This window comes from Glycine max, chromosome 2 (assembly GCF_000004515.6).
Source record: "Glycine max cultivar Williams 82 chromosome 2, Glycine_max_v4.0, whole genome shotgun sequence".
Lineage (NCBI taxonomy): Eukaryota > Viridiplantae > Streptophyta > Magnoliopsida > Fabales > Fabaceae > Glycine > Glycine max.
Genome location: NC_016089.4, coordinates 10,674,725 through 10,699,384, shown reverse-complemented (window position 1 = coordinate 10,699,384; position 24,660 = coordinate 10,674,725). Strand labels below are relative to the sequence as shown.

General features: G+C 30.3%; 2 protein-coding genes, 1 long non-coding RNA gene, 1 other non-coding gene and 1 pseudogene across 4 annotated transcripts in view; 4 read left to right on the top strand and 1 right to left on the bottom strand.

Annotated features, from left to right (window-relative positions):
* The first annotated feature begins 236 nt into the window (after positions 1 to 236).
* LOC100789464 (uncharacterized) lies at positions 237 to 3,338 on the top strand. The gene is made up of 5 exons (XM_003518697.5): positions 237 to 835; positions 1,742 to 1,841; positions 1,932 to 2,070; positions 2,837 to 2,932; positions 3,024 to 3,338. Exons 1-5 carry the CDS (start codon positions 277 to 279, stop codon positions 3,159 to 3,161), a joined length of 1,032 nt encoding a protein of 343 aa, XP_003518745.4. The 5' UTR covers positions 237 to 276; the 3' UTR covers positions 3,162 to 3,338.
* A 432-nt stretch (positions 3,339 to 3,770) lies between these two features.
* LOC100797205 (integrin-linked protein kinase 1-like) lies at positions 3,771 to 8,922 on the top strand (annotated as a pseudogene).
* Positions 8,923 to 8,929: 7 nt separating this feature from the next.
* On the top strand, positions 8,930 to 18,464 carry LOC112997673 (uncharacterized). The gene is made up of 4 exons (XR_005889731.1): positions 8,930 to 9,458; positions 9,545 to 14,993; positions 15,085 to 15,155; positions 15,412 to 18,464. It is a non-coding gene; the product is annotated as an uncharacterized lncRNA (long non-coding RNA).
* MIR5670B (microRNA MIR5670b) lies at positions 16,254 to 16,451 on the top strand. Its single transcript, NR_126810.1, has one exon. It is a non-coding gene; the product is annotated as a microRNA MIR5670b (primary transcript).
* A 3,812-nt stretch (positions 18,465 to 22,276) lies between the features above and the next one.
* Positions 22,277 to 24,660, bottom strand: part of LOC100796150 (transmembrane emp24 domain-containing protein p24delta9) — a 7,190-nt gene continuing 4,806 nt past the window's right edge. Inside the window, exons 3-4 of the mRNA XM_003520044.5 lie at positions 22,775 to 22,851; positions 22,277 to 22,683 (exon numbers count right to left, since the gene is read on the bottom strand). Of these exons, the coding sequence (XP_003520092.1) occupies positions 22,539 to 22,683; positions 22,775 to 22,851 (222 nt within the window). The 3' untranslated portion in view covers positions 22,277 to 22,538. The remainder of the gene's footprint in view (positions 22,684 to 22,774; positions 22,852 to 24,660) is intronic.

The following is a 24,660-nucleotide window of genomic DNA, read 5'->3' as shown; positions in this document are numbered from 1 at the left end:
CTCTTATTTATTTTCTTTTTTCCTCATAATTGTTTTTATCCAAACATAAAATTTTAAAATTAAAAAAAATTAATTGAAATATTTAAAAATTTTAAAATTTAAAATTTTAAAATTTTTTCATTCAAACACACTCTAAATTTGTTTCTATTTATAAACGGTTCATTAATCATAGTAGTTCAAACAAACTCTAAATTTTTTTCTATTTATAAATGGTTCATGAATCGTAGTAGGAAACCGAGGAGTGTTATAGGAAGTGGTTGAGTGGCGTAAGTAAGCATGTACAAAATGACCACGAACTGGAGTAGTGTGGTTGACGCCAAAACAAAAATGAATCGCGCGAAACTCGCGAGAACAGGCACGCACGCGTCTAAATTGGTGAGCTACCACGACACGCCTAGGAGCTTGGAGGAACATATAAGATCCACGTGGACCCCACTTCACAAAAAAATCTTCACAGCCCAAACTCCAACTCTTCTTTCTTTCCTTTTGCTTTTTCCAACTTCTCTTCTTTTTCTTCTTCGTCAAACTCATCAATTTGAATTCACCATGGATTCCCTTCCTTCCGTCTCGCCCTCCATGGTCCTCCCTCCGAGCCATCCTTTCCGCCGCCTCCCTCCCAGCCTCGTCTCCTCCCGAACCAGAAGCCGCCGCCGCCGCCACGTGTCGGTGTCCTGCACCCTCGCCGGCGACGGCACCGATGACGAAGTCGAAAGGGCTCTTCACATGGACGGCGCAATTCCCCGCACCTCCGACGAGTTCGTCAAGCGCGTATCCTCACGCGCCTACGACATGCGCCGCAATCTCCAACAATCCTTCGACACCAGCAGCTACGACGGTACCCCACACACACCTCCTCTGTATAATTATTACTATTAGGTTAAAATATTCATTTGGTTGCTACAATTAATTATTATCATTTTTTAATTTTGGTCCCTGTTTAAGAATACGGTAAATTTTAGTCTCTAAACAGTTGGTGTATCACTGCTAGAAAGCTTTTGTATCAGTTTTACTGTATCAGACAGTTTATTTTTTTTTTCTCTTATGATCGCGATGGGGCCCAATATTTAACTCTTATGCATGTGTAACAACTAAAACTTTCAGTTTTTTTTTCTTGTGTGAAACTTACTGTTTTTGTATAGGGACTAAATTGATTTTACAAAGCTGATTTTGGATGGATAGTGATGAAATTGATTTTGATTAGAATTGGTTTTGAATTTTTTTAATTATAAAGCAAGTTAGTAGTAAAACACAATATAAATTTTTTGTTCCAGAACAAACTACCTAAAGTTACTTTAACTCCAAATAATTGATTCAATGGGAAGTCAAACATGTGAAAATTTATCTAAAATCATGTTAATTGCCATTTCAACGTGATTCTAGAGAATCTAACTTAAAACTAAACACACACTAAGTGAATAATAGTTTACCCTTGTTATTGATAAACCTCCAAAATTTACTTCTATGCATATGTAAGAGTTAAAAGTAACAATTTTCTTGATTAAAGATTACAACTTAAAAATAGAGACCATTAAGGTGTGTTTGGGATAGCTGCAAAAATTAAATTATTTCAATAATCGATTATAATCAGAAAACAATTTTTGTTTAAAGTTTGCTGAAAAGTGCTTTTACAAGCATGAAGCGAATAGTTTAAACTTATTATTATTGTACCTCCAAAAATTGAAGGGAGAAAGAAAAAAAATCATTACTATTGTGCTGTGTGTTTTTCCTTTCTTTTCATCAGTTTTAGATGCCAACCCTTGGAGAGAGATTTCAAAGCCTGTGTATGTACTCACGCAAAAGGAAAATCAACTGTGCACAATGAAAACCCGCAGAAATAGAAGGTTTGTTTGATTAATGATTCAATTTGTTCTGTGATTTTCTCTTAAGCGATGTTTGGCATTGAGTGTGCTTTTTGTGCAACACTGGAACAGCGAAGTTGAAAGAGAGCTTGGATTGTTGTTTTCTAAAGGCAGCAAGTGGAGTTCTGGAATTGGAAATCAGTCAAAACAAGCGAGGGGAGGGACTAATAAGTTTCAAATGCTTGTGGAAGATGTTAGAGAGGGAGTGCTGGTATGTGTTCTATTCACATTCGCAAACATGGGATTGTGGCTTAATTTTTTGTTTGTTCCGCATGTGGAAAACATTTTGTAACATGAAATGCAGCCAGAAATATCAAATACTATGATATGTTCTTCCCTTTTGTTTGAACTCAATTGTTAATTTGTTATATGGTTACTTCAATTGTAATATATTACTTTGTTTAGTTCAAACTAGGATGGAAACTAAAAAATTCCTTGATTAGTTTTTCACCTTTCTTAATGTACCCTAGTCCCTACTACCCTAAACAATAAGTTGAACCATGCTATGGACATAACATAAAAGGACAAAACTTAGATGCATTTCTTTAGATACTTTTGCTGCTATTTTCCAATCAAAATTAGAGGTTCACCTTGATAATTCTGCGTGATTAAGGTTTGCATTCAAGGTTAATGTAAAGGTTCTCCAATTCTGATTGAAGAACACCAAAAGCATCTAAACAATTGTATCCAAATTTTGTCAAAACATAAATGCAGTTCTTTAGATACTTTTGGGGCGGTTCTTCAATTAGAATTGAAGTTTCACCATGGTAACTTAAGTTGATCCTTAATGCAAACTTTAATCATGTGGATTGCTTCTTTCGTTTTTTTTTTTGGAGGGGGGGTGGGGGTGGAGTAGAGGTTCATTGGATTAATTTTTATGTTCAATGAAACAATCTTACGTCTACAACATATTGCATGGTTTATTGTAATTTTTTTATCAATTCACTCGTAATCACTTGCAATTTGACATGTTGCAGGTATTTGAAGATGCAAACGAGGCAGTAAAGTATTGTGACTTGCTAGAAGGAGGTGGTCAAGGTTGTGAAGGTGTTGCCGAGATAGAAGCCTCATCGGTACAAAGAATTAAGCATTTTGTTATTTGTCATTGTTCTTTCTGTTGCATGAAAAAACTTTGTGCCATAACATTTGCTTTGTTTCATGCAGATATTTGATCTTTGCCAGAAAATGAGGGCTCTTGCAGTTCTATTCCGCAGAGGGAGGACACCTCCTCTACCCGAAAGTCTTAAGCTGAATCTGCGAGCTCGTAATCGGTCCCTTGAAGATCAAGATGATTTGATGTGAAATTTGAAGATTAAGATGATTTGATGAGAAATTCATATTCCCTTTTGTTGAGAGGGAAGCAACTGTACGCTAATTGCTAATATGCTTAAGCCCCCCAAAGGAACAAAATATGTATATTGATAGAAATTCATTCATCATATAATTGAAAAAAGTATAGCATGTATATGGTTTACCCAATGCTCATGTTCAAAATTTCAGCTTTTTATTCAGAGTTTAAATCGACTCATTGGAAGTGGCCCTGTATTGATTATGGATACAAGATAAAATGGTTAAAATTCACTGTATAATGTCCTATACATTGCTAATCCACTGGTAGTGGGGGTTTGGATAGTTTATAATAATGCTGCACATTTTATTTTTCTAGGGAATTAAAAGATATTTTATAAATAATTCAATTCAATTTCAGTCACAGGAACTGTCTGAGTTTAGAGCATACAAATATTTTAGTTTAGTAGTCTTAAATCACTCTGATTTGAATTTTAGAATATCATGTACCGAACTAAAAATAATAATTTGATTTATTTGATTTCTACGTTGAACTGAATCACGAACAAAGCTTGCTTGGCTCACCTATTGGAATATTAAATATACTTTGATTTATACACTACCATGTACCAAGACTTAGGGGACCAACCCGTTGGATTTTCCACTTTTCCTCTTATAGTCAATATTAGGTAATGAGTGGCCACAATATTTTTATTATATAGTTTTGACTCGATGTAGCAATATTCTGATAAAATGAAAACCTGATTTTTTCCCTCTTTGAACTATTTCTTAATATAGGTATGAACAAAATTTCCCAACTAAAGAAAATCTTTACAAGTTAGAAGTATTTGGCATTGACAATGTAACCAGAGAGATTCTCACTGTCCGTTGTCCCAATTTGGAGCACATAAATAGCTAGTGGGCAATATTCCTACCAAAAGCAAGTGACAATCTGAAGAACCACTTATAGTTAAAGTGTGATTATATCATATTAAAATAGATATAGATATATGATATAGAAACACGAAAGGTGTCGTACTAAAACAGGACATACCCACACCTCATCCTAGCAAGAAAAACAGAAAATGCTGCAAAGCGAATATAAATATTTTTAAAAAATCAAATTAGAATCTGATTTTTTTATACATAAAAATCAAAGATAGATGCCAAATCACACATCTTATTTAACAACTTATCTAGACCCATCGGTAAAATCTGGAATTTATCAAGGTATAGTTGATTGATTAATTAAAATGTAATATTTAAGTTCAAATATAATCATTTTTTAATTGATTTAATTTAATTTACTCTATACTTTTAATAAGAGGAAAAAAGTTCTGTTGAATTAGTAAAAGTAGGATAACTATTAACTGATAAGAGAGCCCAAAACTTCACAATCACATCACACACCAAGAAACTAAAGAAGAAACAAAGCCACAAATTAGTAAATCACATTCCAGAGAACCATTTTCCCATTTTTCAATTTCATTTGGCATTTACATTTGCATTTGATTTCCGCGTTCGCAAGTTGTAATCAAAATCAAGCCATAGCGACCGAGGAAGGCGGTGATCGGCAATGAGCAGCGGCGGCGGAGGCGAAGGAGAAGGAGAAGGCGCGTGTGAGTCGAACGTCGCTGATTCTGTGGCACGCGCACCAAAACGACGCCGCGGCGGTGCGGAAGCTTCTGGAGGAGGATCCGTCCCTGGTGAAGGCGAGGGATTACGATAGCCGCACGCCGCTGCACGTGAAGTCACTCCACGGATGGGTCGAAGTGTCGAAGTGCTTGATCGAATTCGATGCTGACGTCAACGCTCAGGATCGTTGGAAAAACACTGTACTTTCTCTCTCTCTCTCTCTCTCTATATATATATATATATATATATGTGTGTGTGTGTGTGTGTGTGTGTGGTTTGTGATTGGTTGGTTGATGGGAGAGGTTTTTGCTTTTTCTGATGAATATCTGAAATTTAGTGTTGTTTTGTTCCGGAAAGCCTCTGGCTGATGCAGAAGGAGCTAAAAGAACTGCCATGATTGAGCTTTTGAAGTCACATGGTGGCTTGTCGTATCTGGGTACCACATTTCTCTGTCTCTAACTCCAATGGAAGGGTTTGAACTTAATCAAATGTTTCATAGTTCGAGTCTTGAATATACAACCGCATTAAATACTGTTATATGTAGTGGTCTTACTTCAAATTGGATTGCCTTCTGCGGAGAATACCTGTCATCTAAAATTAGTTTGCTTTCTGTATGTGCCGTGCTTCTTGTGGTTACTTTTGTGTGAATATTTTACTGCTCATTTGATTTTACTTTTACTCTGCATTTATATTGTTGATGAACCAAATCTGCACTTGAGGAGTTGAGGTTTGGTCTTATTATTGGTGTGTTTCCTGAAGGGATCTTTTGGTGAGATTTTAAAAGCCCATTGGCGAGGAACACCTGTTGCTGTCAAACGTATTCTTCCATCTCTGTCAGATGATAGATTGGTCATTTAAGATTCTTTATTTAATCTCTAGAATTTGTCTTGATTTGAATACTATATGGGTATCAGATGATGGGTGATGTCGAAGTTTTCTGATGCCTGCGGCTGATGAATCTGTTAAAATTATTAACTTTTATTTGTCTTCTGTCAAGTCGTAAGGGGTTACAGGCAGGGTTCTCTTGTAGCCTGAGAAGTGAGAAGATGGGCATGGTCCCCCACAAAACTTTTTTTTTTATTTCTTTTAAACTTGGATTTTCTTCATGTGTTTATTTTTTATTTAAAAGGTTAGCTTGTCCCTCCCAAACTAATATTGTCTCATTGTGGCTCTAATCACAACAGCTCTGCCCTGGCTGTGGGTAACCATTTCAAAACTGAACTGTTTCTGATGATATTTTGTTCTGGTTGAACCACCTCTACCTCTTTAGGGCAAAATGGTTTACTGTAAAGCCCATCTACTTATTTCTGTTTATCAATGAAAAATTAAAGCTAAATGAGAGGGAAGGCAATAAACAGACAACTTGTGGTTAAGCTTGTGTACTCAATGAATAATAAAAACTAAATGAGAGGGAAGGCAATAGACAGACATCTTGTGATTAAGCTTGTGTAATTTCAGAACTATTTTTTCTATCTTAGCCTTTTGTCAGTCACTTATCCTTTTCTTTCTGCTGATTACTTTTTAATTCAGTCAGGACTTCAGGCATGAGGTTAATTTACTAGTGAAGCTTTCGACACCCTAATGTCGTTCAATTTCTTGGAGCTGTTACTGACAAGAAGCCCCTTATGTTAATTACTGAGTATCTGAGAGGAGTATGTGAATGCATATAACTAGATGTCTAGGTTCTGATGCTCTGAACTTATGCAATCTTAAGATTAAATTTTACTAAATCTCTATTTCATGCCATTTTTAGGGTGATCTTTATAAGTACCTCAAGGACAAAGGTGCACTTAGTCCTTCAACAGCCATCAACTTTGGCTTGGATATTGCTAGGTATGGTTTGTCATACCTTAAGTTTCCTTTATTTCTCTTTTAAATTTTTTTTATAAAGAGAACAAACAGAAAACCACAAAACAAGCAAATCATTAACCCATAGATCTCTTCAACCTCTCCATAAATCTGTTATATAATTATAAACCACTCCTAAATAATTCTCGAAGCACACAACACAAGCGTTGGGATAGAAAATAGTGTTTTAGTTTCTTGCTTTACAACCTAATTGCTGTAGGATATTCTGAACGACTTATGTCCTTGACCTTGTAAAAGCCTTATATCTTTATGGGTGTCTCTCTGCCCCTCAACTTACTTTGCAATTGCATTGGATTGTGCTTATGGCTTTCTTTGGTGTTCTGATGCTTCAAGGTATTGGATTGGGCAGTTCTGCTGCATTTTTCTATGTTCTGTTCTATGATATTCAACCCCCCCGTTTGTCTGCTACAAAAATAAGAAAAATCAAAGAATGCCACTGTTATAAATGGATGCAAACTGGCTATTCAACTCCCAAATATCACTATATCATCTCACTGAAATCTGACTTCCTTAGTTGCTTGATCAGTCAACTGCAAGTTTGATGAAATTGATTAAAACATAAAAATTATAGGCTGTCAGGCTTTTATTAAAATTATGTACCCAATAGCTAAAACTTGGTTGGAGAAAAGGTTGCAAAGATTTGGAACCCCATAAAAACAGATTTTCTCCTACTTAGTCCTATTGCTTGATGCTGTTTACTTTTCACTACCATTGGTGCAGTCTGAAGTTTACCTTGAGTTTGATTATAAACCCTAGTTTCCTCCTAAGGAATAAGAATATGCGATGAAGCAAACAGTAAAATATTGATTTTGTGCCTGTATTGGAGAAATTGCATGGAGTAATGCTGTTGAGACATATATAATACCCTTGATATGATTTTCTACAAAAATAATTGTCATAGCCAGTTAAGTTTTGCTGTGTGTATGAGGGTACAAATGGTATCCTAACTTTCCATTTTTCTTTAAAAAGAAGAACTGGACCAAGAAATAATGGCTATAAATTGTATTCACAAGCTCACTTAAAAATGAGTGAAGTTTTTGTTATTCCTCAGTTAAAGAAACTGAATAGTTCATTGAATCTAACTATTATGTGAATCTATATTTTGTGAATATTGTTTGTAGAGGGATGGCCTATCTTCACAATGAACCAAATGTTATCATTCATTGAGACCTAAAGCCAAGGTAAATATATTATTCTTACAGATTGACTTAAACTTTGTTTTCTCCTAGATTGAGAGTATTTAGTGTGATCTGCATGCCAGGAATTTATATGTCTATGCATTACATGTTGAAATCGTTTTTCAGTTTCGCCCCTACAATTTCAGGAATGTTCTTTTAGTCCTCTGGTGCTGACCATTTAAAAGTTGGTGAATTTGGACTTAGTAAGCTCATTAAGGTCCAAAGTGCTCATGACGGGTGAAACTGGAAGCTGTGAGTATTAGGAATTTTTTCAAATTAGAAAGGGAAAAATGCATAGACATGCCATAAACTTTACCTTGTTTTGAAATTTCCACCTTGAACTTTCATAAATAGCTGAGTGCTAAACTTTCTAAATCTGCTATTGGACCAATCCATTCAGCTATTAAGTTAAAATCACTGATAACATGACTTGCATGTGATAATCTCTAATTTATTCATTTTATTTTTATTTTTAATTTTATTTACAATTTGCATAAATTAAAAAATTTAGAACAATTTAAAAGGAAAAGAAAGTAAGAGTATTTAAAAATAAAATAATATGAATTAGTAAGATATTATCATGAGTATTAATCAATACAAGTCATATGACAAATGGTTTTTGTTATGCTTATGCATGGAAGGTTCTATTTGTAATTTAGGAAAGGTTAAGAGCCTTTCATCTGAAATTGGAAGTTTAATATGGCTATTTCAATAAAGTTGAGGGAACGTGTGCACTTTTTCAATTAATAGTAGTAACTTTAAAGCACAAAATTGAAATGTTCTTCTTTTGGGGGGAAAAAATAGACTGCCACATGGCTCCTGAAGTTTTGAAATACCGGAGATATGATAAGAAGGTTGATGTGTTCTCCTTTGCAATGAGTGAGGTAATTCTGCACTCAGATTTAGAATTTTGTTTGATAAAATTTGAAGCTAGTTCTAAACTTCAAATTCATGATTCTTGAAATCCTTCTTTGGTTCAGATGCTTGAAGGTGAACCCCCGTTTTCAATTTAAGAACCTTATGATGGAGCCAAATATGTGGCAGAAGGACAAAGGCCTTCTTTTAGGGCAAAGGGTTATATCCTGAACTGCAAGAGTAAGTCATTTCTAATCCCACATTGTCTATTTGTCAGAGATGTTCATGAAAATCATTCTTTGCCTTGAACCTAACAACTTAAGCATCCACTTCCACTTCCCTCTTCTTTTACTCTTTACACGATCCAACATTTATATTCTTTTACTGTGTGAAACAGTCCTACTTGAAGATCTGATTCATTATGAATGAGATTAAAATTGAAGAGAAAAAAATGTTGCATGTCTTTTTATCTGCTTACTCGTGCTGCTTGGTACATCCAATTTTCAATGCCCCTAGTGTGACAAAAATAAATACAAAATCTCTAATTTTGATATTACTGAATCTGGATGCGTACAACTTAGGCTGTTACATGTTTGAGTCTGTTAGATGTTTGAGTCTAGTTGAATACTTATTTCTTTTATATCAACTATTGATGGGAGCAACTTCTTGTAATTCTAATATTGAGTAGTCTCATTGACTTTATCTTGCTTGTCAGTAGTCACCTTGGAAAATCTAGATAGAGTCACATGCTCTGACCCTTAACTATTAGATTCAAGTGAGCATCAGGTTGATGCTGATTGCTTTTTTGTCTGGTTAAACTTCTTGGCAATTTCCTACTACCAACTACTATTACTATCACAGGAGATGTGGAGATGTAGCACAAAGCCCACGTGAACACCGGACCCGACACAAAACAGAGCAGCTTATACAAACAGTCACTGAGACACTTCATTGTTTAATTAACTATGTTAACATTATTTTCTATGTATTATTAGTAGAGTTATTAATTTTTTCTTCAAATTATCAAAATTTATAAATTAAAAAATATTAAATATATAAATCTTTTTAATTTTATTTTATATCATTTTATATGTTTTTATTTTGAATAGTTTACATATTAATTAAATTTTATAAATTAATATATAAATTATTTATATTTTTTAAATTGATTTTAATATATAAATTATTTTTACTCTAATTCATATAAAATTTAATAAAAGACTTGTTTTGTTTAGTTAATTACATTAACATTATTTTCTATGTATAGTTGGTGGGTTATTAATTTTTTTTAATTATCAAAAATTATAAATTGAAAATATTAATATATTTTTTTAATTTTACGTAAATAAATAGAGTAAAAATAATTTGTATATTAAAATCAATTTTTAAAAAATTATGTAAATAATTTACATATTAATACATGAAATTTAAGTATAAATTAGTAAAATAAAAAAAAATATGTAAACTATTCAAAATAAAATATATAAAATTAAAAAATTTATATAAAAATTTTGATAATTAAAAAAAATAACTCTTGACTAATGATATATAAAAAATAAAGTAATATTAACTTAGTTAATTAAATAAAATAACTGTATTAGTGGTTTACGGTGTAGCCTATGAATAAAAGATGGTAGTTTTAGTTTAATTTCAAACTACTCTTGATCCTAAAGTAATTTAGATAGCACTTTAAAAATGTTATTAAATGTTAACTTGAGGATCAAAAGCGATGTATTTTCAAATGAGATTGATGAAAATAAGACAAATTTTTAAACAGATTAGAATAGAGTTTTCAAAATTTGTATAGATTAAAAAAAATATTTTATCCTTAAGCAATTTTATGAATTTAAGTTAATAATCCTACTTTTTAGATTTTGGGTTTGGTGGATTTGAAATTTGAGATGGATTCAAATGTGATTTGCCTAACAGGTTGTTAGCACAAATGCGTCTAAGAATCCAAATGCCTGATGTATTAATGGTTTTGGTGGCTAAAAGCCATCAAAAGATCTTTAATAACTAATACACACTTCACAATAACAATTTTTGGTCATTTTTAACAATTAGAAAATGAAAATAAAATAAAATTAGTGTCATATCATTATTTAACTACAAATAAAAGGTATGGACTAAAACCTTAAATGAGAAAAAAAAATATTTAGAGACATGACCATCAAACTTTTGTTCAAGAATTAAAACTCAATTTAAAAAAGTTTGGGGACCGTAGATAGTTAACCATATGTTTTTTAACTATCTATACAACATGATATGATAGTATTATTTAAATGAATACATGTTGTAAATTACATGTTTCTCATTCATGTCGAAATTATGGTAGGTTATCTTTCATTAATTTAGTTTTTCTTAATTATCCATGCATTTGGGGAATATTATTTAAATGAATAGACCATTATAGGTCTTATCATATGTCATTTATGTTATAAATTATGTTTGTATCTCATTCATACCAAAATTAGAGTGGTCTTACCATATATGTGAACCTTTATGATAATATGAAATAAATGAAAAGATAATTTATAGGTCTTAACATATTATCATATATAGATAAAAAAAATGCCATTCATGTCGTAAATAATATTTATTCCTTATCTTGCTTTAATTATGGTGGTTTACCTTTTATTAAAAAAAAATTAAACTATTTATGTGAATTAATATGATAATATTATTTAAATGAATATAACATTGTAGGTCTTATCGCATGTCATCCATGTTGTAAATTATGTTTGTATCTCATTCATGCTGAAATTATATTGGTTTCACCTTCATTAATTATTATTATTTTTTAACTATCCATGTGAACCAATGTGATAATATGATTTAAATAAAATACCATTGATAGGTTGTACCATATTTCACTCTGGCATTAAAATTATGTTTATCTTCTTTTCAATATGTGTGGGTATGAGTAAACATAATTTAAGAGTGGTTATATGGTACAAATTTGTTCACCAAATGGAATTTGCACCACAATTGTGTTCTACTTTTTTTCAAAGGAATTCATGTTATGACTATGCACTAATATGACAGTTTCAATTAACGGATTGCATTTATGCTTCATAATTTGACCTTGATGTCAAAATTATGCATGACATGTCAATGTCAATAACACTTAATGATTTATATGTATGCTTAGCTACATGGCATTCAAGCCAAAGGTAATTTGAGTATTTTTAACTTTTAAAATGTTCATGAAACTAATATGATAGTTTCAATTGATGGATTGCGTGTAAGTTTCACCACACGACAATCATATGTCACAACTATGCATGATACAATAATATCTTTTAATGACCTATATGCATGCTTAGTCACATGACATTTATGTCGCAAGTATGTATCTTACCTTGTAATTATTGTCTTTTGAAATGTTTATGAAACTAATATGACAACTTCAATTGATAGACTGCACATAAGTTTCACCATATGACAATCATGCTACAACTATGCATGACATGTCAATATCATTTAATATGTATGTTTTACCACATGACATTCATGTGGTAAGTATGTATATTATATCTTATGATTATTTTTAACTTGTAAAATATTCATGAAACTAAGATGAGTTTCAATTGATGGATTGCATGTAAGTTTCACCATATGACAATTATGCCACAACTATGCATGATACGTCAATATCATTTAATTAATTATATGTATGCTTAGCCACATGATATTCATGCCACAAGTGTGTATCTTACCTTTGATTATTGTTAACTTTTAAAATGTTCATGAAACAAATATGATAGTTTCAATTGATGGATTGCATGCAAGCTTCACCACATGGAAATAATGTCAAAACTATGCATGACACGATAATATTAATATTTAGTGATTAATATGTATGCTTAGCCACATGGTATTCATGTCTCAAGTATGTATCTTACCTTGTAATTATTTTTATCTTTTAAAATATTTATGAAACTAATATAACAACCTCAATCTATGGATTGCATGTAAGCTTCACCATATGAAAATCATATACTGCAACTATGAATGACACATTAATAACATTTCATTATTAATTAATATGTATGCTCAGCCACATGCCATACATGCCATAAGTATGTATATTATACCTTCTAATTATTTTTAAATTTTAAAATATTCGTGAAACTAATATGCTATGTGCAAGTTTTACCATATGACAATCATGTCAACTATGCATGACACACCAATATCACTTAATGTTTTTTATGTATGTTTAACCATATGACACTCATGTATTTAAGTATGTACATTCTATCTTCTAATTATTTTTAACTTGTAAAATATTTGTGAAACTAAGATGACAATTTTAATTGATGGATTGCATGTAAGCTTCACCACATGGCAATTATGTCGCAACTACACATGAAATGACAATATTAATATTTAATGATTTATTCGTATACTTAGCCACATGACATTGATGGCGCAAGTATGTATCTTACCTTCTAATTTTTTTTAACTTTTAAAATGTTCAAGAAACTAGTGCAATAGTTTCAATTGATGATTTGGGTGTAAGTTTCACCATATGACAATCATGTCACAACTCCACATGACACGATAATATTAATATTTAATGATTTATGCGTATGCTTACCCACATGGCATTCATGTCGCAAGTATGTATCTTACCTTGTAATTATTTTTATCTTTTAAAATGTTTATGGAACTAATATGACAATCTCAATTGATGGACTGCACGTAAGCTTTCACCATATGGTAATCATTATGCAACTATGAATGACACGTCAATAACATTTAATGATTAGTTTATATGTATGCTCAGCCACAACATGCCATAAGTATTATATTATACATTCTACTTATTTTTAAATTGTAAAATATTGGTGAAACTAAGATACCAATTTCGACTATGTGCAAGTTTTACCATATGACAATCATGTCACAACTATGCATGACGCGCCAATATCACTTAATGATTTTTATGTATGTTTAACCACATGATATTTGTGTCATAAGTATGTATATTATACCTTTTATTTATTTTAAATTTTAAAATATTCATGAAACTAAGATGACCGTTCCAATTGATGGATTGCGTGTAAGCTTCACCACATGCAAATCATACCGCACCTGTGCATGACACGATAATATTAATATTTAATGATTTATTCGTATGTTAGCCACATGACATTCATGCCGCAAGTATGTATCTTACCTTCTGATTTTTTTTTCTTTTAAAATATTTGTGAAACTAAGATGACAGTTCCAGTTGATGGATTGCGTGTAAGCTTCCCCACATGCAAATCATGCCGCAATTGCACATGACACAATATTATTAATATTTAACGATTTATTTGTATGCTAGCCACATGGCATTCATGCCGCAAGTATGTATCTTACCTTTTGAATTTTTTTTTACTTTTAAAATATGTGTGAAACTAAGATGACAGTTTCAATTGATGGGTTGTGTATGTTCCACCACATGGCAATCATGCCGCAACTACGCATGACACGACAATATTAATATTTGATGATTTATTCGTATGCTAGCCATATGGCATTCATGCCGCAAGTCTGTATCTTACCTTTTTTTATTTATTTTTTACTTTTAAAATATTTGTGAAACAAAGATGATAGTTTCAATTGATGGATTGTGTAAGTTCCACCACATGGCAATCATGCCGCAACTACGCATGACACGATAATATTAATATTTGATGATTTATTTGTATGCTAGCCACATGGCATTCATGCCGCAAGTATGTATCTTATCTTTTGATTTTTTTTAACTTTTAAAATGTTCATGAAACTAATGTGATAGTTTCGATTGATGGATTGCTTGTAAGCTTCACCGCATGACAATCGTGCCACAACTACACATGACACAACAATATTAATAATAATTTATACGTATGCTTAGCCACATGGCATTCATGCCGCAAGTATGCATGTCACCTTCTGATTTTTTTTTTAACATTTAAAATGTTCATAAAACTAATGGGATTGTTTTAATGGATGGATTGCGTGTAAGTTTCACCAGATGACAATCATGCCGTAACTATGCCTGACATGAAAATATTAATATTTAATGATTTATACGTATGCTTAGCCAGATGGCATTCATGCCGCAAGTATGTGTCTTGTCTTGCAATTATTTTTACCTTTTAAAATATCTATAAATGCAAGTAGAAGTTGAATGTGTCACCATTCAATTAAAGTAGTACCCCAGTCATCCTTATGAATTTTATAAAAAGGCCTACATCTTCTACTCCATTTGAAAACAATTGTTTTGGGAGGATTCTCGTTTTAATACTCTTAAGCTAAACAATTTGTTTCCTTGGTAATTAATTTGTTAGCATGGTTGTGAAGAATATTTTTGGACAGTGATGTAACATTTCTTGTTAACATGTTGATTTTGCCTTGGTGTTCAGTTTTCTACCATGTACCAAACACGAAAGTGAAAGAATTGATGGATGGGTACAACATTTTTGGCTTCTCAAAGGTAAAACATAAGATTTGAGTTTTTTTAATTGTTATTTTGTTTATATTTAGATTTAATTTGCCCTTAATTTTTTTTATAAGGAGTGTTAATCTTTGCTCTAATAGAAAGCATTTGACTTTGCAAAATTTTAGATAAATATTTAATGGCATAACCATAGGAGTGCTAATAAGCTACTCGATTGCATAATTAATCTCAAATTTAATTTTTTCAATATTTTTTAAAATTATTTGTACTCAATTCTTGAATTTCTTTGCAGGTAAACTTAATTAATCAAGTAGTTGTGGAATTTTGTGGAAAAAAAAACTAGGTAAGAATTTATAATTAATTTTACATGTGTAATTCTCTTTTTTGAAGTTTATTGTTTTATCTATGTATGTATTAAAAGGGGTTGAACTTTTTTTACATAGTTGTTTAAATATTGAAATTTTGATAAATAATTATTTAATAAATAATAGATTTGACAAAAAAAAATATTTATTATTAATTTTTTTTTGTAAAACTAGATATATAATCACCTAGAAAAAATTAAATAAATATCAACTCGGACAGTAAATTCATTGTTTGACTTTTTACCAAAATTGGTGTGATGAAACCTAGTACTAATAATAATTTTTTTAAATTTGTTTACAATTTTTAACGGCTAAAAATTGTTTTTATAAAACATAAGTTTTGGTAAAAAATATCACATAGTGAATCCATTATTTGGCTTTTTTAGTGAAATGGTGCAAGTTTTCTAATTAATTACCAAAATTGATAAATTTCAAATAAATTATGACAATGGGCAACTCGTGTTTAGGAATACAACTTCATATGTAAAAAAATCGTCATTGTAGAGATTACTTTTTTTATATTCTTTTTTATGAAGAAATTGTCATTTTAAAGACAATTTGAGTATTTTTTTTTAATGTTAATATATTGAAGTCTTTCAAAGATTATTTGATTTCGGTATAGCCATGGTTTTCACCGTAAAAAACAAAAAGATAACAACTTGCAGGTAATTCTGTATTGGGATGAAGACTAGGACATAGGAGCCGTGAGGATAATGGATGTTTCTTAAGATGGTTGAGGAGCGTGAGAAGGATTCCGTTGTTCTACACTTTCAACGAAGCACATGTGGTGTGATGTAAGGGAAATACCATGACTGAATTTAGTTGAACCCTATTAACAATATTCACTGTGATGCTTGACACTGTAGTTCCCGTAAGGATGTCAAGCATCACATGAATATTGTTAGAGGGGTTTAACTAAATTCAGTTCTAGTATTTCCCTCACATCATACCATATTTGCTTCATTGAAACTACAACAACTGAATCCTTCTCATGCTTCTCAACCATTCTAAGGAACCTCACTTCCCTCACGGCTCCTAATTATCAATATCTTCATCCCAATCCTGAGTTATCTGCATGTTGCTATCATCTTTTTGTTTTTGAAAAGTAAGAAGCATGGTTATACTGAAATTACCTTTGAAAAAGAAGACTTTAGCTGATTGACATATAAAATAATGAAATCGTCTTTCATATGACATTTTTTTCATTTAAGAAAGAATATAAAAATAAAGTCATCTTTACAACAACGATGATTCCTTCACATATGAAATCGTGTTCCTAAACACAAATCACTCATTTCTCGTAACTCATTTGAAATTTACATACTTATGTGATTAATTAGAAAAATTGCACAAATGTGGTAAAAAAAAGACTCATTATTTTCAATTTGACCCACACTAACAAGAGGGACTACAAAACAACCTTAAAAACCTAGAGACTAAAAAAATAAATTTAAATTTGAAAGACAAAAAAAATGACCTAAATTTGAGAAATTAAAAACATGTTTAAGCTTACAAAACACTTTATTTCTATCTATTTATTTTTAATTCCTCAATGGAAAGTTTAATAATAACATGAAAAGTTTACCTAATGTGAAACACATGACCATTATTAATTCATCACAACTTTTCGAGGTCTCACATTGCAAGTCAAGTCGAGTGAATGTCACTATTCTAATTCATTTTTTATTCATATTATATTTGATTGTACTCTCAGAGAGTCCGTTTATATTAAAAAATAATTATTTATATATCAAATCAATTATTTTTTTTATTCAAACAAATTGAAGACACGTTATGAGCTAGACCTTGACATTTTTTATCATTTATATACACATGCAACTCTCACACACACATTCCTACATAATGTTATTGATTTCCTAAGGATAAATACCAATTCGGATCTTTTTATCCTCATTCCATATACTTGTTAACTTGAATATAACACACTACACATAATAACAATGAACTAAGTCTGGATATTGTATTGTATCATTCCCGTAATAACTTAATTTGTAATAAACTAAATAATTTATTTTTTTCAATCAATAGTTGAGGATTGTGTTCAATTACTAGTGAAAAATAACTTTCATAGCAAGTAAAAACAGTAATAAGAATTAACATATAAGAAAGCTTAAAGTTATTTTTACAAATCATGCAATTGATTTCCCCAATTCGTCCCAATTGCATATCCAACCGTCCTTGGCCATTGACTTCTCTTAAATTAGCTGGTAGGTTCTCATCAAACTCTATCCCCCATCTTTCACTTAGTTTTCCATTCTTACCTGGTCAATTAGAAATTAAACTGAGAGAAAGTATAATATCAGGAAGAATAGTGGTAAGTAACTAAACTATGTTAGAAATCCCTAAAACATGTTTGGTCATTAGTTGTTTGAAGGGATCTAATTATGCTATAGTTCAATTGTTCATATGAGGAAGTTTTACCATACATCTTATGCTTTTGAGCTTTGCTTGTGTTCACTTTAGTTAAGTTTTAAATAAAAGTTTATTTTATTTGGGATTTTTAGTTTATTCCTTTTGTGCTTGATCCTTGGATTGTTTGCTTATGATTTGTAAGAACTTTGTTGAATTCTAATCAAGTGGAAAAGAGTTCACAAGTAACTACACTAGGGAAATCTTAGAAGCTTTGAAGCTAAGAACAAAAGGGGTTCAATCCGAAGAAGTCAAACATATCACACGTCGATCAGAAGCAACCAATGATATTTATGCCTACGGGAGTGCATGATTCTATTCATTTGATTGTAATGGGGAAATTCAATCGGATTCTGAATGAAGAGAACAACCAATGATATTTATGCCTAGGGGTAAATTGTTAGACACTCAAGTCAATTAATTATACTTATCAAGGGGCGTGATCAAGGGACTTTCTTGCTTAAGTTTTCTATTTATCACTGAATAGGAATGATTAGTGATGCATGTTAGGTTGGTCCAATGAAATCTAAGTCAAAACAATTTTCATAAAGCTTTCTTCCTTTGAATTCATTACTTTTATGCAATTGTCTTTGGACAGTAATATATTAATATTAGTAATCTATAATTCTTACTTTAAATTACCCAATTGTCACACAAGTTCTTATCATCCATTCATAATTCGTCATTAATGACTTTTAAAGTAACTAATGGACACACATATGTTGTCTTGCCCACATGTCCGCATTTCTATCAGGCTATTGTGATCATGTTTTGCTAAATTTGAAATATTGTAAATTTATCTTACTATGCATATATGCGAATATATTCATTTAATTTAATATTTTTTTAATACTTGTCTATCTATCATTTTTACATAGTGTACAATAGAAATGCAACGTCTGTGTGTCTATAATTCTATCTTATCATACATTGACCTGTATACTAATTTTAGTCTTTTTTTTTTTTCTAAATATATATTTATCTATATATTATTTTTCTAAGCTAAAATTTTCTCTCACATTAAATATTTTATGTCACTTTATCTATATATTATGTTTATTCTGTAATGATATTTTTTGTTTATTTTTAAAGTTTTATTTTATTCTTTTATTATTAATAGACGTGAAATTAGTTCCATATTAGTCGATTTTTTTGTTTTTAATTTTTAAAACCAAACAATTATTTATAGAGGAATAAGTCCAGACATATTATGTTATGGGTGAGCAATTAGATAGAAAAGAAAAGAGGGATAGTTAAATTACATCGAACATAAGGAGGTTTCCTTGAATTCTTTCTTAGAAAATTAGTGACAACAAATTTTTTCTAAGATCTATTAGATGTTCTGTAATATATATATATATATATATATATAATGTTAAAATGCTTGATAATTGTTAATTACTTGGAAAAGATGTAGTTTTCTTCTTCACATATTTAAGGATAAACACAGTAAAACCTATATTTTTAAAAACTGCTTTATTGTAAATATTAAGTAAATATATTGTAAATTTATCTTACTATGCATAGATGTGTGTATATTAATTTTAGTTTAATATTTTTTTAATACTATTTTATCTATAATATATCCATTTAAATTAAATCTTTAACATATGATATAGTTTTAGTTTATCTATTTAATATTTACTTTTTTTTCTCAACACGTGTATGTTTATTTTTATTTTTTATTTTGTGTGCCTCTAATATTTATGGTAATCTATTTTCTTTTACCAATTCATATTTTTATTTATGTAAATATGTTCATTTTTTTCACACATGAAATTGTTTACATGTTATCTATAAATTTAAGATAAAGTCACGAATACTTAGCCGGTGAATAAGTTATTTTGACACAGAATTAATGATACAATTTGTTTTGATATATAAAATTAAAAATAGTATTTCCTATACACTTGATTACATAGCGCTAATCTATAATAATATAGCATGAAAAAAAAAAAGTATTTGCTAGATGGACTACATAAAAGTTGGCTTTTATACTAAATGTAAATAAATAAATCTACCAAAAATGAATTTATGAGTTTAGAATATTGATATAACACTTATTTGTTGAATACATAATAAAAAAGATGAGAATGATCTTTGTATCGTGTGACTTGCAAAAACTCAAAAGTCAAGTATTTCTTTGTCTAATCACATTCTTTCTAGAGTTTTCAATGGGACAAAACCTATGAATCAATTGATAATGTGAATACAAAGAGAATCTAACATTGCTATTTATTAATCCTAGACACATCTCATTATGGGCCTAGTGGTTAGGTTCACATTGTTTTCCCACACTCACTAGAATAAGTAGTCCAAAGCCCATAAACAATTAATATATTATTAGTGAGCCTAAGTATCATCAAAGGGATCATAATATTAGCTCATTTTTAGTAAAATAAAATATTCCAATTAAATATAGCCCACAAGAATATATGGGAAAATTCTAATAGTTATATCTTCTTGAGTCACTTCATGATCAATGTTATTCTTCCATTTAGCTGGGAATAAGAAAATATATTAAATACAACAAATTTTAAATGGAGTGCTGCAATTTGTAAATACAAGATGTTGTTATAATTTATTTTTAGCAAAAATCATTCAACCATAACAAGTTTTAAATGCTACACTTTTCATTTGTGAATTGCAACTTACAATTCCATGAACACATCACTAAATAAATATAATAAAAAAAGATGTATATAAGAATTGCTCACAAGATTAAACAAATAATATCTAATTAAAAAAAGACTCACATTCTAAGAAAAGAAAATGAATAATTTACATTATCGTGTAACTTTAAAATAATAACAAAGCAGCAAGAGAAAAAAATTAGAGGTATTTTTAATAATTTCAAATAAGAAAAATAAGAAAATATGTGCCATCAGAATCCAAATACATAGCCATTAGTCTCAACCCTTTTTCTCTTAATGTGTTAAAAGTGTTAATAAGATTGAGTATTCTCTATGGTTACATAAGAACAACTAAATTGACATTTTTTTCACCACAACATGAAACATAAAGGAGAAACAAATTTTAGAGGAAGAATGGGTGACTGAATCCACATTTTTTTCCACAAAATCATAAAAAGAAAAGAAAAGCAAATTTAGTGGGAAAATGGGTAACTAAATCAACACCCTATTAACATAGGTGTGACAAAAATAAGGATAACAAAAGGGACTAACGGGTTTGTAATTGCCCATTTGCTCATTTAACATACATGGAAAAAGTAGTCTATGTGCTACGTTATTGTTGAAGAACAACACAAAGAGTACATAAGAAACTATTTATAAGTTTTGCCCTTTCGAAAGCTCTTTACTAGGGATGAGTGATTTTAATTTTTAATATTGATGTAATTATAACCGATGTAGAAAAGTGACTTTCTACATAAGTTATAGTTATAATTGATGAAAAATCCATTTTTCAGTTTTGTTACTTTTCTCTCATGTGAACCATGCATTCTAGTATTTTGAAAAGATGAAGATGTGATGGTAAGGGTAATGATTCTTGTACTTTACCTATGAATCCTTCCGACATTGGTTCAAATTGTCTTTTCCATGTTACATTAGTGCATTTATATATATTTTATTTTTGCTAAAATATAATTTTCGTTCTTCTAGTTTTTTAAATTTGATTTTAGTTTTTATATTTTTTATTGAGACATTTTATCTTTCACTTTTAACAAATCCATAATTATAGTTTCCCTATTTTTTAGTTGAGACATTTCGTCTCCCACTTTTAAAAAATTGGGGTTTTAATCCTTTTGGCCAATTTCAAACTTGTCACTTGTGTACTTTTTTAATTCTTTCTTAATAGATTAAGCTTATTAGTCATTAAATAATTTTTAAAAAAATTGTCATGTATATAATAAATAAACAATTTCCATCAATTCACATAATACATAAACCAATATTTGAAATTGATCACATATATTATAATTGCAAATGCACAAAATTGTGTTTCTTATAATTTTTTTATGCTTGCTCTCGTATGATTTCTATAATAAATATTTATTCTCTTTTGTTCCTTAATTAATTTCTTTTGTAAGATGTTACAGGAAAATGTAAGGTTATTTTTTATAAAAAAAAATAATTTATTAATTTTTATGATAATTACTTTAAAAATCATATCAACAATTATTTAACATCAAATAATAATATAAAACTATTTTGTACTATTTTCATTAAGCATTATTCTAAAATAAATGCATGCTAGGAATGATTTGACCATAAAGAAAAATAATATATATATATATATATATATATATATATATATATATATATATATATATATATATATATAACTGTTTTGAATTTTTTCAAGAATTTGATTAAATGAAATGTTTTGGCAATATTCACACGTTGTAGATGAAACCAGCAGATTGTTGTGAATAGGAGTGCATAGTTTGAGCATAATAACCTATCAGATGTTGTTTTCTAACGCTCTAAATAAAAAACACAAATAATTCCTTAAGAATTATGTGCCATGAACTTATCTATTTTTCAACAGAATAAAAGAAACAAACTCAGAAATTTTAGAGGCCTCCATTAGGTGTATATCCTATTATAATAAACTGATTCCACTCAGCACAATATGAGAAAAATGTATAAGCTATGACAAAAATTTAGAGGATTTTATTTTTCTGAAAGAAGGTCTTCAAGTGCCATAGTTGCAACCCTGCTACTGACATGCAGATAAAAAATGAAAGCAAGCTCAACCAGAACATACAGGTGTTGGTTGTGGAGTCATGCAGCTCCAATTCTTCTTCTCTGAAAGAAAGTGGTAAATAGAATAAGAACAATGCAATTGAAATTTGAATTAAGAGTAGAATAATATACATGTACAAATGTGCACGCTTACTGTTTACGAAGATAGATAGTCTCCTCAGTAATGGAAGAGGCAACTTCCTGCAAAATTTGTAGCTCTAGAACCATTTTCTGGCACATGTGAAACAATCAGTATATGAATTGTTTTTTTTTCTTTCTATCAAACAGAAAACTATCAAAGATCTCAACTTAGACAACTAATATAATAATCAAAGGATCAGAGAATTGAAGGATTGAGATTTGAGAAAATCTAATAATCAAAGGGAAGTCATGAAAAAAAGCAAAAAAGAAAAGTTGTGGCTGGGAGGGTGAGAGAATTGAAGGGCTGAGAAAATCATCCTATTGCATTAGGCATATTATTGTGGGATAAAGTTCAACTATATAGGATTTAAGCTATATTTTTCTTTCAACAAATCTTTGCAATACTTTTTAGCATTTTCTTTTTTAATCTTTTTCTTTTCATCATTCAGCTTATCTCACATCTTTCTTTCTTGTCTTCATATCTCTCTCAAACTGTTGCAAAACAAATTTATGAATTTTCTTTTAAGTGTTTCATGTAAATACATTTCACATCCACCTTTATTATATTCATTATCAATTATAATTCTTTACACTTTTGTTACATCCCGTCATTTTTCTCATTTCTTTTTAATTAGAATATTTCTCGGTTAAAAGTTAACAATTAATCTATCGAGATATTGAGATTTATTTAAGGAATTGACATTTTCCAACAAATGTTTTTTATATGCACGTTTGGAATCCATCTCATGATCACATATTTAAATGATAAAATTGTCTACCAATCATACCATACCTTATTAATATTTGTTTTTCTTATTTATTTTCTAAACATCTAGTAAGAATGTCAAAAAATAATTTTTTATTTATTATCTGTTGGAACAAAGAAGCTCTTCACTCACACACTCACTATGCACTCACTCACTCTATGTTAGAGAATAAGAGAAGATGAAAGAATTGATTGAGAAAAAATAGAGGGAACTTAGAATTCTGAATAAAACTTTTGCACTCTTATACTCATCATTATACTTATATACATGTAGCTATAACAACTTTCATAGCTGTCAATCTAACTAACTCCTAACTATTAACTAACTAATTGAATTACAACATACATCAACATCCCTCCTTAATTCAGATTAGTCAAGGATGTCACTCCTAACATGTCTCTCAATTCCTTGAACTTGATAGACTTCAATGGCTTAGTTAGTATGTCTGCAACTTGATCTTCAGACCTGCAAAACTCCAATTCAAGCTTCTCCTTACTCACTTGATCACGTAGGAAATGAAACTTGGTTTCAATATGTTTACTCCTGCCATGTGCCACATGATGCTTAGCTAAATCAATTGCTGATTTGTTATCCATCAACAACCTCATAGGACTGCAATTTCTCAAGTTCAGTTCTTCCATTAAAGCTTCCAGCCATAGAGCTTGACAGGCTGCCATAGCAGCAACAATATATTCTGCTTCACATGTTGACAAAGCAACTACACTATGCTTCTTTGAGCACCAAGAGATTGGTGATGTTCCAAATTTGAAAACATACCCAGCAGTGTTTTCCTATCATCCTTATCACCACACCAATCTGAATCACTATAACCAAACACTTCTCCTTCTATATTCTTCTTACTGTAAGGATATAAAATGCCAAAATCCAATGTTCCTTTCACATACCTCAGAATCCTCTTTGTTGCCAAGAAGTGAGGTGTCTTTGGTTTCTCCATAAACCTGCTTATCAACCTAACACAATAGGTAATATCAGGTCTGGTGTTACATAGATACCTCAATGAGCCTACAATTTGCTTGTACAAGGTAGGATCAACTTCTTTCTCATCCCAATCTATTTGCAGCTTAATTCCAGTTTCTGTTGGTGTGATAACAGAATTGCAATCCATCATATT

What these genes read in the sequence shown, in the direction of transcription:
- LOC100789464 (XM_003518697.5), top strand. Translation starts at nt 277, where the DNA reads ATGTACAAAATGACCACGAACTGGAGTAGTGTGGTTGACGCCAAAACA. An exon ending in CGACACCAGCAGCTACGACG is followed by an intron (nt 836 to 1,741) that starts GTACCCCACACA and finishes TCTTTTCATCAG; the next exon opens with TTTTAGATGCCAACCCTTGG. An exon ending in CCGAGATAGAAGCCTCATCG is followed by an intron (nt 2,933 to 3,023) that starts GTACAAAGAATT and finishes TGTTTCATGCAG; the next exon opens with ATATTTGATCTTTGCCAGAA.